General features: G+C 46.5%; 1 protein-coding gene across 1 annotated transcript in view; it reads left to right on the top strand.

Moving 5' to 3' along the window:
• Positions 1–15275, top strand: part of BOLL (boule RNA binding protein) — a 102789-nt gene that overhangs the window by 29128 nt on the left and 58386 nt on the right. The window contains exons 7-8 of the mRNA XM_032803616.1: positions 3250–3377; positions 13276–13347. Of these exons, the coding sequence (XP_032659507.1) occupies positions 3250–3377; positions 13276–13347 (200 nt within the window). The remainder of the gene's footprint in view (positions 1–3249; positions 3378–13275; positions 13348–15275) is intronic.

Consider the following 15275-nt stretch of genomic DNA (forward strand, 5'->3'; position numbering starts at 1 on the left):
AGAAAATCAACAAATACGATTAGTGATCTAGAAGAACTGACCTTATGAGAGAAGATAATTATTATGAATACCCTAACTAAGCTCTGACTAAGGGTTGGTGTGGTGTTTGATAATAGCCTACAAATATCTGAAAAGTGAAAACACAAGTTAAGAGACCAGCTACTTAGGGCAGTGAAGGGCTATAACCATCAGCAAAAAAATGCAATTTAGAAGTGGAAAATTTAGGCTGAATATCAGAAATAAATATCAGAGATTGAAATCTGTTCGGGTATGGGATGGTCTCATAAGAGAAGTATCAAAAGCCACATTGCTTGAAATATCTTTAAGTTGACTGGATGTTGTACTAATAAATGTATCATAGCATAGGGAATACTGAATTGGCAGGGGATGGAATAAGCTTTCACTGTCTTTAGTTTCTGTGAATCTATGGTTGGTCTCCCACAAGTTTGGCTTGTCTATACTTTTGCCTTCAGGACTGGCCAATTTATCTGATACCAAAATACAAACTTCCAAGATTGATAGGATTGTCATCTAGTTATTTTTCCACCTTTATTTCTGATTTCGATAATAGGATTTGCTGAGGAATTGTTTAGTTCCCCTTTCTTACATTTTGCCTCTTCAGATGTTTCTAATACTGGGGTCGTGGTTTGTGATGCTTAGTTAATGACTAGTTTCATTTTGACCTGAATAGACAGCTTTGAAGTGTTCAGAAATTTATTTTCTTATATCAAAAGATTATTCATAATAAATACTTTGTTATGAACCGTTTTGAGGTACTGTTAACTAGAGCTAATTGAAAAACTAAATTTTAATTAAAACTTGATTTTTTATATTTAAAATGAGTGAAAAAATTGTCGACATTAGGAATTTGGAAATTTTTCAACCAGCTCTAATGTTAAGATAGTTGAGATTTAATGCAAAATAACATTCAAATACTTACATGCTTATCCAAAATTGCATCCCTGTTTCTTTAGTTTCCATTTTTGAAGTTTTGGGAAGACTTTGAAAAGGTACTGATGAAGTGTCCTGTCAAAGAGTGTGAATCCGTAGATGAAAGGCTTAGCTTACCCAGGACAGTCATATTTCAGTACCTTTGCATTGTAATTGCTTTTATCTATATTACAAAGTTTTGTTTTACAAACTAAATTGAGTATAAAACATATTGTTCTTCTCCAAGGCCCTCTGTGTATTATATCTTGTGGGTTTGGCACCTCCTGGTATTGAGCTGCTGAACTGCCTTGAAAAGCTATTTCCACTGGGTGTACACAAGAATCCTACCCTATGTAGTGGAGTACACACCCTAACTGACTCAGCTCCTTCACTGCCACTGCAGAGAGCAGACGGAACTCACCATGTCCTATCCTCAGGACTAGACTACCTTATAACCTTTTCTTGTAAGTCTATAGTTAGTATTGTTTAGTGTAGTGTAGTTAGTTAATTTTTGAATAGTGTAAGTAGTCTTCCCTTGTCCTCTCTCTGGGCTCCTTTACCAGAACTATGACAGGTCTTGAGCCCTGTGAGGGCTTCAAGATGTGCTCCTCGTTTCTGGGGTATTCCTGAGTCTGATGCTCACATCCAGTCTCATCTGTTTTTGAGTAAAGCCAACTTTCTTACCATTGCCCTGCCTTTACTCACCCGGCCAGAAGGGAGAGAGACTTGAAGCTCCAGACTCATCTGGCCTCAGAACATGTACAGCCTGAAACTCTGGCAGGCCCATGACAGGTGTCAAGACCATGATCAATCCTGAGGTCTTCTCCTGTGGGACAAACCCTTCTACTTGGGTTTCTGCGCCATCTTCCTCCAAAGGCACAAACTGGGATCTACTTGGCTCCATGAAGGGAGAGACGCCCTCAGCCACCAATGCTCAGTCCTGTCAGTTCTGTGGCATCAAAATCAGTTTATGGCACAACACTAAAAACTGAGCTATCACTGTGGCATAAGGCTTGAAAAGTCCCAGGTAAAAAACCCTTCATCCAGCACCACTGTCCTCTCTGCCAGTCCTATATTGAACATGTCCTCCAGCACCAATACATCAGTCATGGCACCACAGGACTCCTCCGGGAAATCAAAACAGGAAGCACTTTTCCCCACTAGAGGGGCCCAAACAAAAGAATAGGAGGAAGTATCATTTTCCTCTCTCTTACTCTCCAATACAGGAGTATTTTGGAGATTTTTAATGATATAGCTGTCTATTCAACACACATCTCCAGTGACAGACCACAGCACCAGTCAGCCTGGACGTGTCACTACAATAGATCCCAAGAATCCCTTCGCTGTCCCAGTGCCTCAGTGGGGGACCATCACTGAAGCTACTGTCCATTTCACCACATGCTTTTCCACCACTTGACTCTGCTTCTGTACCTACCTCTCTGATTCAAATAAGCAGTTGTCTCAGAGTAGCTTTGACACCATTGGAGATGATTTTGAAGGCTCCCCAAGTTGACATCAAGACATTGGACCACTTCCCTCTCCTTAAATCCAGGCTTAAGGGACATTTAGCTGTCAGGCATATTAAACACAGATCAGTATTTTCTGGTCGTACTGTTTCTTTGTTCCTGAAAGATATGACCAATGTTTTTCCTTCTACAAGGGAGCCTCCTCTACTCTTGGGGCTTAAATCTTGCTCTGATTAAACTCATGGATCTTCCCTTTGAGCCACTTAAGAAAATGTCTTTGGTGCATCTGTATCTGTATCTAAAGACAGCTTTTCTTAAAGCCATCACCTCTGCCAAGAGAGCTGGAGAATTGATGCATTAATGGCCAGACAACCATATGCTTAGGTACATAAGAATCAGGTGACTGTGAGGCCCAATCTTAGCTAAATGTAATTTTATCTGCATAATGGAGACATTAGAAGGGCACTGTGTTTACCTAGAGAGTACCAAAGCCTTTAGGAAATCCAGTTGACTATTATAGCCTATGGCGAAAGATGTCAGAGACAGCTTATTAGCAAACAAAGGCTGTCACAGTGGATAAAAAGATAGAACTATGTTACATCTTAGCTGGAAGCATAGTTACCACGAAGGATTTAAAAATCCACTCCACCAGAGCTTTTGCAGCATCTGTGGTTTGTTTGAGACACATTCCTGTTACAGAGAGATGCAGAGCAGCAACATGGAGTTGACATATAGAGTATAAAATTTGTTATATGTTGGGCAATTAAAATGTGCATTGGAATTTTCTATTACTTCACTTGTTTTAAAAGCTGCAAGTTTGCTTAATTTTAATTTCAACCATCGTTTATTTTAGGATCTAGCATAATGCCAGCAGCTGGAACAATGTACTTGACCACTTCAACTGGATATCCTTATACTTATCACAATGGAGTAGCTTATTTTCATACTCCTGAAGTTACATCTGTTCCACAGCCATGGCCTGTAAGTAATATCTGAAACATTATAATTTGAGAATACTGCATATGTCTCAGAACTGGCTTGTTGGTAAGGTTCTGTCCCGTGAAGCTTGTTTCCTTTTGTTTCTTTCTTGTATTTTCCATGTTTTCTTCTTTCCTCTCTCCTTGTTATACAAAATAGATAAAACTCTGAAGAAAATTAATTACTACTGTGAAACATGCTAACTGTGCATTATCTTTGATTGTAAGAAGTATTTTCATAGCTGTGTTGGTCTCAGGATATGGAAGAGACAAGGTGGGTGAGGCAATATCTTTTATTGGACCAACTTCTGCTGGTGAGAGAAATAAGCTCTTGAGCTTACACAGAGCTTTTCTTCAGGTCTGGGAAACGTACTCAGTGTGTCCCAGCTAAATACAAGGTGGAACAGATTGCTTAGCATAAGTATATTTCACATACACATATTTCAAGGGACCATTCAAGGTGATGTGGCTCCTTAACACCTCTTCACTCCTAGGGAGGATTAAAGGGGGAAAAAACTGAGGGAGGTTGTGGGTTATAGATTGTTGGAATATACCATAAATCCAGTGTTTCTATTTGGTCCATGATTTTTAGTGTCTAGCAAAGTTATGTTTAGTGGACTGGGTGAGGTACATCGTAAGTTGTGATAGGCAAGTATAGGACCCATAGATCTTGAAAAGCATTGATTGGGGTGTTGATCATCATAGTAGTGAAGATATGTCTATAGGTTTTGCATCTGTTGTTCTGGCAGAGCGTGTGCCACTTTCAGTTGGTGTGTCCTAGTCTCTGTGGAGCTTGCTTCAGATGATGAGCGTGGAGAGATTGGGGAGTTGTTTGAAGGTCAGAAGAGGTGGTTTGGGAAAGATTTCTTTCAGGATGTGGTCCTCATCTAATATAGGTTGTAATTAATTGTTTGATGTTATCCTATAAGGCTTCCATTGTGGGGTGGTAAGTGCCAACTAAAAATCAGAGACTGAATTGAGACACTGGATATATGGCTTATTACAACAATCTATAACTCACTAACCCTACCGTACCCTCCCTCCCTCCCCCCACACACTTTTTTCCTCTCCTTTCCCCCAGTAGGTGAACAACCACCAACATTGCCAGCTAGTGGTCGGGTGGAGGGTGGGCAGATTGTCTACCCATCGAAAATATCCTGTCCTTCAGCCTCCCCACTCTGCTGCCCGCCCACCCCCTACCCCCCCAGCGGCTCCAGGGGAGATCTTACAGCAGCGCTGCTGTAAGATCTCTAGTGTAGACACAACCTCTGAATATGTTTCCCAGACCTGACAAAGAGCGCTGTGTTAGCTCAAAAGCTTGTCTCTTTCACCAACAGAAATTGGTCCAATAAAAGACATTACCTTTCCTGCCTAGTCTCTCATGATGTTTGGTGGCAGCTAAGGAACTGGCTTCTTTTCTGACTATAACTGCATCATATAATGTAATTAATGTGTCTGTTAGGAGGTAACTGCAGTTAACAGATGATCATTAGTACAGACTTCATAGATCCTGTTGAATAAAGCAAACTTTTACATTATGTTAATGCTTTTACCTTTGCCTTATCCTAGGGAATCTGTGACTTTAAAAATGCATAATATTACAAAAAAGTATATGAAGTTTAAATTCTCACTTCATTTGGCCTCACCTATTTTTTTTAAATATAGAATAAAGGATGAGACATAGAGCAGAAAAATTCATAACAGAGAACGATGTAGAAATGTTGTGAAGGGTTTTGGCTGTCAGAGCAAAGAATTGGAACTCAGGACTGCTGAGTTTTGTGAGAACATGCAGTCACAATCTAGACCAGTCGCCGGTCCAGTTTCTGAATAGAGTCCCGTCTATTGTGACCACTGAATCCTAAATGCTAATAAACTCCCTAGGTTTGAGTAGTGACTGATCACTGTACCTTGCTTTGGATCTCTCAAACTCACTTCCCAGACCCAGTGTACAACACTCTTCTTGGGCAGTGAGACCTTGTAGTCTGGCCACCTAGACCCAGTAGTGGCACCAGGGTTTTTGGCGCCCTAGGCAGGGGTTCTTCTGCACTTCCGGTTGTTGGTGGCAATTCTGTGGCCGGGGGGGGGGGCGGTCCTTCCACTCTCCCGGTCTTCTGGACCTGCCGCCAAAGTGCCCCGGACCGAGTGAAGGACCCTCCGCAAAATTGCCGCTGAAGACCCGGAGCGCGGAAGGACCCCCCACCGCTGAATTGCCACCAAGGGCGGCAAAATGCCGCCCCCCAAATCCTGGCGCCCTAGGCGACTGCCTAGGTCACCTAAAGGGAAGCACCAGCCCTGCCTAGACCCCAGAACCAGTGTGCACACTTTTCCCCCAGAGTCTACCTGGCAGTGTGAGCTTTCTAGTTAATCCCTTCAGAATCAGTGTAGCCATAAAGGAAGGAACACCAGTTCTTCTTCAAGAGATGTCCCTGTGGGTGCTCCACTTTAGGTGTCGGTGCGCCCCTGCGCCTTTGATCGGAGACTTTTACAGCAGTACTCCTACCGACCATGCATGCTTAGAACCTGTCACTCACTCTGAGTATGTCACTAGAGAGCATGCGCGGCCGGTACCCTCAGTTCCTTCTCTACCGCCCCCAGCTTGAGACGGAGCTCAGCAGACTGCTTAGTATTTTCTTTCTTTATCTTAAAATTCCTGTAGTTAGCTAGTTTTTCTCTGTTACTTGCCTTAGTTAGTGTTACCTACCTTTTCCTACTACTTAAAAAAAAAAAAAATTCTCTCATTCTGTCAGCACTTCAAATATGCCTGGCTCCACAGGCTTTAAGCGCTACTCTTCTCGTAAGGACGCTATCCCTCTTTCGGATGGGCACTTCAAGTGTATAAAATGCTTGGGGGGAGACCCATATTCCTCTAAAATGCCCCCAAGTTAAGCTCTAGAGCTAGGAAGGACAGGGAGTTAAAACTTTTTACTTCTTCTACTTCAAAAAATCCTTGCTGTCTGCCTCAGGACCCTGGCGCGGACTCTGCCTCCAGACCCAGCTCTAATCCTTCAAGAAAAACTAAGAAGACAGCTAAAAAGAACACTCACAATCAAGAGGAAAACTTCAACTGGTAAAACCTCATCCTGCAGCTCGTCAGTTTCCTTACCCAGCTCGTCAAGTTTTCCCCACCTGATTAGTACTTTTGAGAGCCGGGCTCCTCCGGTAACCTTCGCGCTACACCCGCCTGTGCAGTTCGGCGGCAGCACGAGGCTCTGGTGCCGAGGCGACAGGCTTCAGTTGCCTGCCTCGATTGTGCACCTGTCGCACCGCGCTGAACCCATCTGTGCTTTCGGCAGCAGCATGAGGCTCTGGTGCCGAGCGACAGGCTGCTTCAGTTGCCTGCTCGATTGTGGCAACGTATCGGCACCGCAATGAATGAGCACCGACAACTCAGGCACTGACGGAGGCACGGAGGCACCACAGCCTGCTATTAATAGCACAGCACCGCTGCAGCACTGGCATTACTACTGCAGTACTTGGCATGGAGCCAGACTAAAAAAACGGTGCCAGCCCGAGTTTTCCTCACAGGATCTCTATCTCCCTTCGCCTACGACTGCCCCACCGTTACAAATTACCCACTCAAGTGACTCCTAGTGTCACCTACACTGCAATCGCCCTTTTTTGGGGATGGCTTCTCTATACAAATGACTCAGGGTCCGAGCAGCCTTCCTCCAGTGAGCAGAGTCTGAACTACAGGCTGCTGTGCCAGTGCAATCTGAATTCTACCCTCACAGTCCCTGTCCCCCATGGACACAGGAAAACTGTTCCACACCAACCTCAAGATCCCACCTCCTGGTGTTCACCCCTGGATGGCAACCTGCTATGCCTTTTCCACCCCCATGGAGCACTATTGGGCTCCGTGGCCATCTTTCCCTCGGCAGCATGGTCTGCTACTCTAAAACTCACACTAGACTCGAACGTCAAAATCCTATGACTACATTGGCGGCACCCGTCCCATCCTCAGGATCATTGAATCAGCTCCTGACCCAGTAATTACCTGACGTACCAACTGATCCAATACCTGAGGAGGGCATTACTTCCTTCCCCTCCACTGCCATCAGAATTGATTTTTCAAAACTTCCTAAGATCTCTCAAAAGGTTTGCCATGAGCTTAGAATCAATTTGCCCAAGAAAAACCTAGACCCAACACAACAATGAAGCTTAACAGACAATGCCTCTGCAAACCATCTTACGTCATCCAGAACTGGCATTACCAAATTAACTTCACCCTTCTGGAGACCTGCTAAATCCATCTGGCAGACTCCAGCCACAAGCCAGCCTACCTGCAAACGGCGGACCGGAAATACTTCATTCCCTCCAAGGCTCTGATTTCCTTTTCTCACATCCTGGCCAAACTCTTTGGTAGTGGACCGCAGCCATCAGTGAAACAAACAGTATTTCCGCCATACCCAACCAACAGAGAGGGCAAAACGCTTAGACCTGCTTGGGTCGTAAGGTATATGCCTCTTCAACAGTTGCAAATTTAGAATTGCCACTTATTACCCCCCCCCGCAATTCTACAGCAAGTGAACGAACCATCAAAACTTCAATAAGTTCATGCACTGTTATTGAAACACATCCCAGACAACAAGAAACAGTAATTACGCTTTAGCTTTCCGAGGGCAAATCAATCCTGCCCACGGACTCTTCAGCAGCTCTGGATTCAGCCAATACTGCCGCAAGATCCACCGCTACCATAAGCGGGCCGTCATGCACCGAGTTCTGGCTTGTTACTCTTCTCTCTTTCCTCGCGAAGTTCAGAGCACCAATAGAGGATCTCCCTTTTGATGGTAGATAAAGCTCTTGGCTTCCACCACTAATGAGGGGCTGCTGCACTCAATGAAGGACTTCAAGGGCACCTTTCTTGGCGATCCTTAGGTATCTCAGCCCCCTACAGAACAGAAAAGGCGACATGGTACACGATAGTAACCTTACCACCGGTAACCGCGCTACCCCTTCATGATACAGCCATTTCCCGGGATCTCAGGAGCAACAACAACCACGCCAGAGGTCCAGGTATACCAGCGGCGATCACCCCCCAATTCTTTCCAGGATACCCAAACGTCCCCCTCAAACTAATAAAACAAAGTTTAGAACCTTTAGGTTCGAGGGTCTCGGCCAACGTCCGCCCCTAATTTCCGCGCAGTGTACTGCTCACAACTGTCTTTTGAGCTCATCTATAGCCATTTTTACCCAATGGCCAGAATATTACCACCGACAAGTGGGTTTCTAGAGGTCATCACAATGGGGTAAATTCCCATCCCCTTTCCCCTCCTTAACTCAATTCACCCACCCTCTTCCGTCCCTCTTTCAGGACACCGTTTTCACGAGCCACACTCCAGCAAAGAAAGTACAAATCACTGCTTCACCTGAGTGCTATCGAACAGAAGTGCCCAAATCACAAAGGGGAAGGATTCTGTTTCCCTTGATTTCCTACAACAGAAAGAAAACTGGCGGATGCGCATCCGATCCTCAGACCTCAGCAGATCTCAAAAATTTCGTCAAGAAACAAAAGGTCAAAATGGTTACTCTCCACCGATCCCATAATTCCAGCCCTGGCAGCAGGGCGATTTGTTTTCAGCCTCGACCTACAAGACGCCTATTTTGCAACGTCACTATCCACCGTTTCTCCGTCTCCTTTGACCTTTGGCTCGATGCATTACCAAACACCAGAGTATCTCATTCCATTTGGCCTTTCCAGTGCCCCTCGGAGTTTTCTCCAAACTGCTCTACCGGTAGTCACGTGCCTACCTTCTGGAAACAAGGGGCTTATAATAATTTCCTTACCTGGCCGATTGCCTTTCGTTCACGGCCTCCACACATGCACGAAGAGCCCTTCCGCTTCATAAAAAATCACCATCGCCATGCTGCTTCCAATCCTGGGCGCTGCCAAATAAGATGCGAACAATATCCACGATTAAGTCCCTACCCAACACCTGAGACTTTGATGACAACGCAAGCCTCGCACTCCAGAACCGGCTGGGCATATCCCTTCCCAGCCCGAGTGCTGGAGTCGCCAGAACGATTACAGCAGGTCCCAGAAGGCTATTAATGAATGGCCATCGGAGACGAAAAGAGGTTGCAGAGGTCTTTAGCTCATGTGTGGTCAGGACTCTGCAATGATCAAGCTCAGGCAAACCTTTGAAAGAGACTGGAGTGAAAAATCACTGATGGCAGTGGAGGGAAGGAAGTAATGCTCCTTCATATGGATCATGTACGTCAGGTAAACTGGTCAGGAGTGAACGCGAGAGGGAGGGCGCCAAGTACGCATAGGATTGACGTTCGAGTCTAGTGTATAAAGAGAGCAGACATGCTGCCGAAGGGAAAGATGGCCACGGAGCCCATACGCCAGTGGTGGAAAAGGCATAAGCAGGCCATCCAGGGTGAACACGACCCCAGGAGGTGGATCTGAGTTGGTGTGGAACAGTTTGCCTGTGTCCAGGGGACAGACGGAGGGTAGAATCAGATGCACCTGGCACAGCAGCCGTAGTTCAGACCCTGCTCACTGGCAGAAAGGCTCCGACCCTAGCATGAAGAACCAGCCCAAAAAAGGGCATGCAGTGTAGGTGACAACTACGAGTCCTGAGTGGTATTGTAACCGGTGGGGCAGTCGAGCGAAGGGAGATAGAGATCGTTGAAGGAAACTCGGGCGGGACGACCAAGATGTTTAGTACTGGCTGGCCATGGCCAAGTAGCATATTAATGCCAGTGCTGCAGGCGTGCTGTGCTAGAATATAGCAGGCGGTGCTCCGTGCCTCCGTCAGTGCCTGGTTGTCGGTGCGTCATTCATGCGGTGCGAACGTCACAATCGAGGCAGGCAACTGAAAAGCCTGTCGCCTCGGCACCAGGAGCCTCATGCGCGCTCGAAGCACAGATGGGTCAGCGCGGTGCCGCAGGTGCCACATCGCAGGCAGGCAACTGAAAGCCTGTTCGCCTCGGCTTCAGAGCTCTGCTGCCGCCGAAAGCACAGGCGGTAGTCGGGACTCGGAGGAGCCCGGCTCGCAAAAGTCAGGTGGAAAACGACCGACTGGGTCAGCCGAATGACGACGACAGAGAAAGGTTACCCAGGAAGTTTCCTCTGATTGGAGGGTTCTCTTTAGCTGTCTTCTAGTTTTTTGAAGGATAGAGCCCTGGTCTGGAGGGCAGATCCCGCGCCAGGGCGGAGGCAGACAGCAAGGATTTTTGAAGTAGAAGAGTGCTGGAGTCTGCAGCATGAGATTAGCACGGTCCCAGAGGCTGAGTTAATGGTAATGCCATCTGGAGACGAAAGATGGTGCAGAGGCATTGTCTTTAGCTTCATGTGTTGGTCAGGTACTTGGGCAAATGATCTAAGCTCATGGCAAACCTTTGAAGAGATCTGGAGTTGAAAAATCACTGATGGCAGGGAGGGGAAGTGAAGTATGCTCCTTCAGTATTGGATCAGTTGTACTCAGGTATTTATGGGTCAGGAGTGAACCTGAGATGGGGGTGCCGCCAAGTAGATAGGATTTTGACGTTCGAGTCTAGTGGGTTATAGAGAGCAGACATGCTGCCGAAGGGAAAGATGGCCCCGGAGCCCATATCTGCCATGTGGTGGAAAAGGCATTAGCAGGGCCATCCAGGTTGTGAACACCCCAGGAGGTGGATCTGGTTGGGTGTTGGAACAGTTTCCTGTGTCCAGGGGGACAGCGGAGGTGTTGTAGATCAGATGCACTGGCACAGCAGCCTGTAGTTCGACTCGTCACTGGAGGAAAGGCTGTCCGACCCTAGCATTGATAGAAGCATCCCAAAACCAGGATGCAGTGTAGTGACACTAGCGAGTCTCTGAGTGGGTCATTGTAACGGTGGGGCAGTCGAGCGAAGGGAGATAGAGATCCTGTGAGGAAACTCGGGCGCACCGTTTTAGTCTGGCTCCATGCCAGTAGCAGTAGTAATGCCAGTGCTGCAGGGTGCTGTGCTAGAAATAGCAGGCTGGTTGCCCGTGCCGTCCGTCAGTGCCTGAGTTGTCGGTGCCATCAGCGGTGCCGAACGTCCACAATCGAGGCAGGCAACTGAAAAGCCTGTCGCCTCGGCACCAGAGCCTCATGCGCGCCGAAAGCACAGATGGGTTCAGCGCGGTGCCGCAGGTGCCACAATCGAGGCAGGCAACTGAAAGCTGTCGCCTCGGCACCAGAGCTCGTGCTGCCGCCGAAAGCACAGGCGGTAGCGCGGGACGAGGAGCCCGGCTCGCAAAGAGCAGGTGGAAACTGACGAGCTGGGTCGCTGAACGAGGAAAGGTACCGTGAAGTTTCCTCTGATTGTGAGTTCTCTTTAGCTGTCTTCTTAGTTTTTTGAAGGATTAGAGCGGGTCTGGAGGCAGAGTCCGCGCCAGGGGCGGAGGCAGACAGCAAGGATTTTGAAGTAGAAGAGGTTCTAAGCATGCGTGGCCGGTAGGAGTACTGCTGTAAAAATCTCCGATCAAAGGCGCAGGGGCGCACCGACACCTAAAGTGGAGCACCCACAGGGACACTCATCTCGAAGAACGTCAGTTACTGCACAAGGTGAGTAACCTCCTCTTTAACAAAGGAATTTCTTACACACACACACACACACTTACTTTACTCTTAAAAGGCACAAGAGAATTACAGATCTATGGAAAACAAATTCCTGAATGCAGTCCCTTCAGTGCGATCTCACCCCCTTTTGGGAGCTTTGGGTATGACCACTGTCCTTTAGGGAGATAAAGCCACTCATGGCTCCACTTTTTTCAGCTTGGTCTTTTGTTTCTGGCAATGAAATGGTTTTCCTTTGCTTAAAGGATATTCCTCTTTTTAAAACAGCCTTTTCTACCTTTTCTGTCCTTGTTTTTCCACTGGGTATTTTCCATGTTCTTTCCCGCTGTCAGCTTCTGGGCAGAAAGTTCAAAGTCAGTTGCCCTGCTGATAGCAACCCCGTCGTTCCCCCAGGAGAGGGACTTTCAATGCTGATGGCTCTGTCATAGCCTTCCTACTATGTGTCAAGTTCCTGATACCATAATGAATATTTCAGGCCACAGTAAAGGTTACATTCAAAATGGAGGATGAAATATAACAGTGTTCACAAAAAATGGAATTCATGAATTGCCACAAACATATTCCCCAGTCTGTCTCACATCCATTTTAGAATTGGTGTTTGTTTTGGGAAGAGGATAAATGGTGGTAGATCAAGTGCTGGTTTTAAACAGGGAAGGGCAAGCACCTTTCTTTCAACCCCAAAAGACAGATATTTTATCTTTACCAAAAAGCTACATTGGAAAGATGTCCTGGAAAGAAACTTACAGATGACACAGAGTTTACGGTTGGATTCTATCTTTTAGACATCATGGTTGTGTCTACACTGCAGTTAAAAACTCGCATCTGGCCTGTGCCAGCTCACCTGGGCTAAGGGGCTGTTTAATTATAGCATACATGTTCAGGTTCAAGCGAGAGCCCAGGCTCTGGGATTCTGCGAAGTAGGAGGGTCCCAGAGACCAGGTTCCAGCCTGCGCCCAAACATCTACTCCACAATTAAACATCTACTCCACAATTAAACAGCCTCTTAGCTTCAGCCCCAGAAGCCCGAGTCAGATGACATGAGCCAGACACAGGTTTTTAACTGCCATGTAGACGTACCCTATTTGAGGATATAGGTTATGTGAGCAGTCCCAATGGACACTGCTTTCACGAAAGTTCTTAGTTCATGTGCCTAGGCTATGTGCTTTGTCTGCAGTGTGGATCCTTGCAAGTGATCATCTTAAAGAATCATAGTTACTGTAAGTAACCATTCTTTATAAATTATTTTGTTTTTAAAATGGTAAGTTGTATAGCATATAGTACTTAAGGTGTATATTTTAGTAAAAGTAACAGTTCCTGAGATTAATGTATTAAAATTTCTAATTTATCTCTCTTTTTTTTTTTTTTCTTTTAAAGTCACGGTCCATTTCCAGTTCCCCTGTAGTGGTAGCTCAACCTGTTTATCATCAACCTACATATCCTTATCAGGTAAAAGTTAGAAAACTGGTATATCATTTCATAGCCTGAGGTGGTTCTTTGAGTGATGTCCCTGTGGGTGTTCCACTTTCGGTGATTGCGCACTCTGCACCTCTAGTCGGAGAATTTCAACAGCAGTATCTGACTGGGCTGCACATGTGCTCTCCCTGTCTCTTGCCTGTCATGGCAGTTGATCAGCACGGTGCAGCTGCCCCTACCCCCCGCCGCGCCTCCTTCCTGCCAACTCAGTTCCTTCTCAGCCGCCCTTGGTCCGAGTCAGAGCTCCAGCAGTGCCTTCACTTGCTTTACCTCAGATATGCTTGTTAGCAGTTTTTGAATATAAAGTTAGATTAGTGTTATTAGTACATTTAGATTAGTTAGTTAAGACTTTCTATTTTTCTTCTCCCTGTATAAAAAAAATTCTTTTCTAACTTCATCCTGTCACGGGGATATGCCATTTGAAATGCCAGGATCTCCTGGATTTAAATGCATCTTCTGCCATGAAGCAATTTCTATCTCTGATGGACACTCACAATGCGTCAGGTGGCTGTGGGAAACATATGTACCCCAAACATGCACTCATTGCTATAATCTGAAGACCCGCACAAGGAAGGTAAGGGACCTAAAATTTACGCTTATTCTCGTGGAGAAGTCCCTCCATCCCAGGCACACAAACTTCTCCCAGTGACCAGTCACTGAAGGTGGCTTCTGACAGATCCTCCTCCTCTGCTTCATGTGGGAGGGACCTGTCTCTTAAGACCTGCAAAAAGGAGAGCTACCACTCCTCCTACCAAACCTGCATCTAAAAAGAAACATTCCCCGGCTCGCTCTACTGCATTGGTACCGACCACACTGCAGCAAAGTACCTATGAGTTAGCAGGGACTTCTGGTACTGTGGGTACTGTTAACACCACAGACCCTAAGCGGCCAGGCTCCAAAAAGGAAGGCAGAAAAAAGACTGCCCTTTCCTCTACGGCACTGGTGGCAACAACAAAATCCTCCCTAGCGAGTGCCTCTGCAGTTTCTAAGGCACTGGGGCCACTTCCTGGCTCTCTGCTGCACATCACTAATCCATCAACACTAAAGCCTCCTAGGTCCCTGGTGCAGTCAACATCGGCACCTGTCCCCCTGGCACTGCACTATCTCCTGGTACTGCAACAAATGCAAGTGCCTCCTCCAGTACCAAGAATGCAGCAGTTCTTTGCACCTAAGGACCTGACAGTGAGCCTGGAACTTGAGTCCCTTCTCCTCTGTACTGATATTGCGTCCACCACCTGCATCTGCCCCTCCCCCCCATCCAGTGAGGAGGGCAAGGAGGGGGAACTTTCTTCATTTTAGCATTCCTCACCCGTGCAGACCAGTATCAGATCTGAGCCACGAGAGCATGCTAGACACCATCCCAGACATACAGCGATGGTATGGACACTCATGGGGACACCAACCTGTGCCTTGCTGACCACAATGGTCATTCTGGGACCCATGGGCAGCATACAGGCAATATTTTCCCAAGCCACCAAGCAGCAGGGAAATGTATAGACACCTCTCACCAAAATCAGTAGTTCCACTGACGTCTCCAGGGACAGACTTTTGAGCAAACAGAGCAGGAGTTAGACCAGGAAGCTATTCCTGTGACTGACTTGTCTCCCTCATGTGACAAGACTTATGCCTTTGTCTCCTACTACTGGAGACAATTTCAAACAGTTTCAGGGACTGTTTAAAATAATAGCTAACACACTTCAAATCCTCTTGAAGAGGTTACCAAATCTCAGCCCAAGCTCTTGGACATATTCCACACATCAACATCTTCCAAGATTCCCTTGCCATTATGGAGCCCATCATAACCATCTGGAAAACCTGTGCCAGAATCCAACCTACATGTAAGAGGATGGAGAAAAAGTATTATGTCCCTTCAGAGGGTCTAGAATTTTTATTTTCAAGCC

Source organism: Chelonoidis abingdonii, chromosome 10, assembly GCF_003597395.2.
Source record: "Chelonoidis abingdonii isolate Lonesome George chromosome 10, CheloAbing_2.0, whole genome shotgun sequence".
Taxonomy (NCBI): Eukaryota; Metazoa; Chordata; order Testudines; family Testudinidae; genus Chelonoidis; species Chelonoidis abingdonii.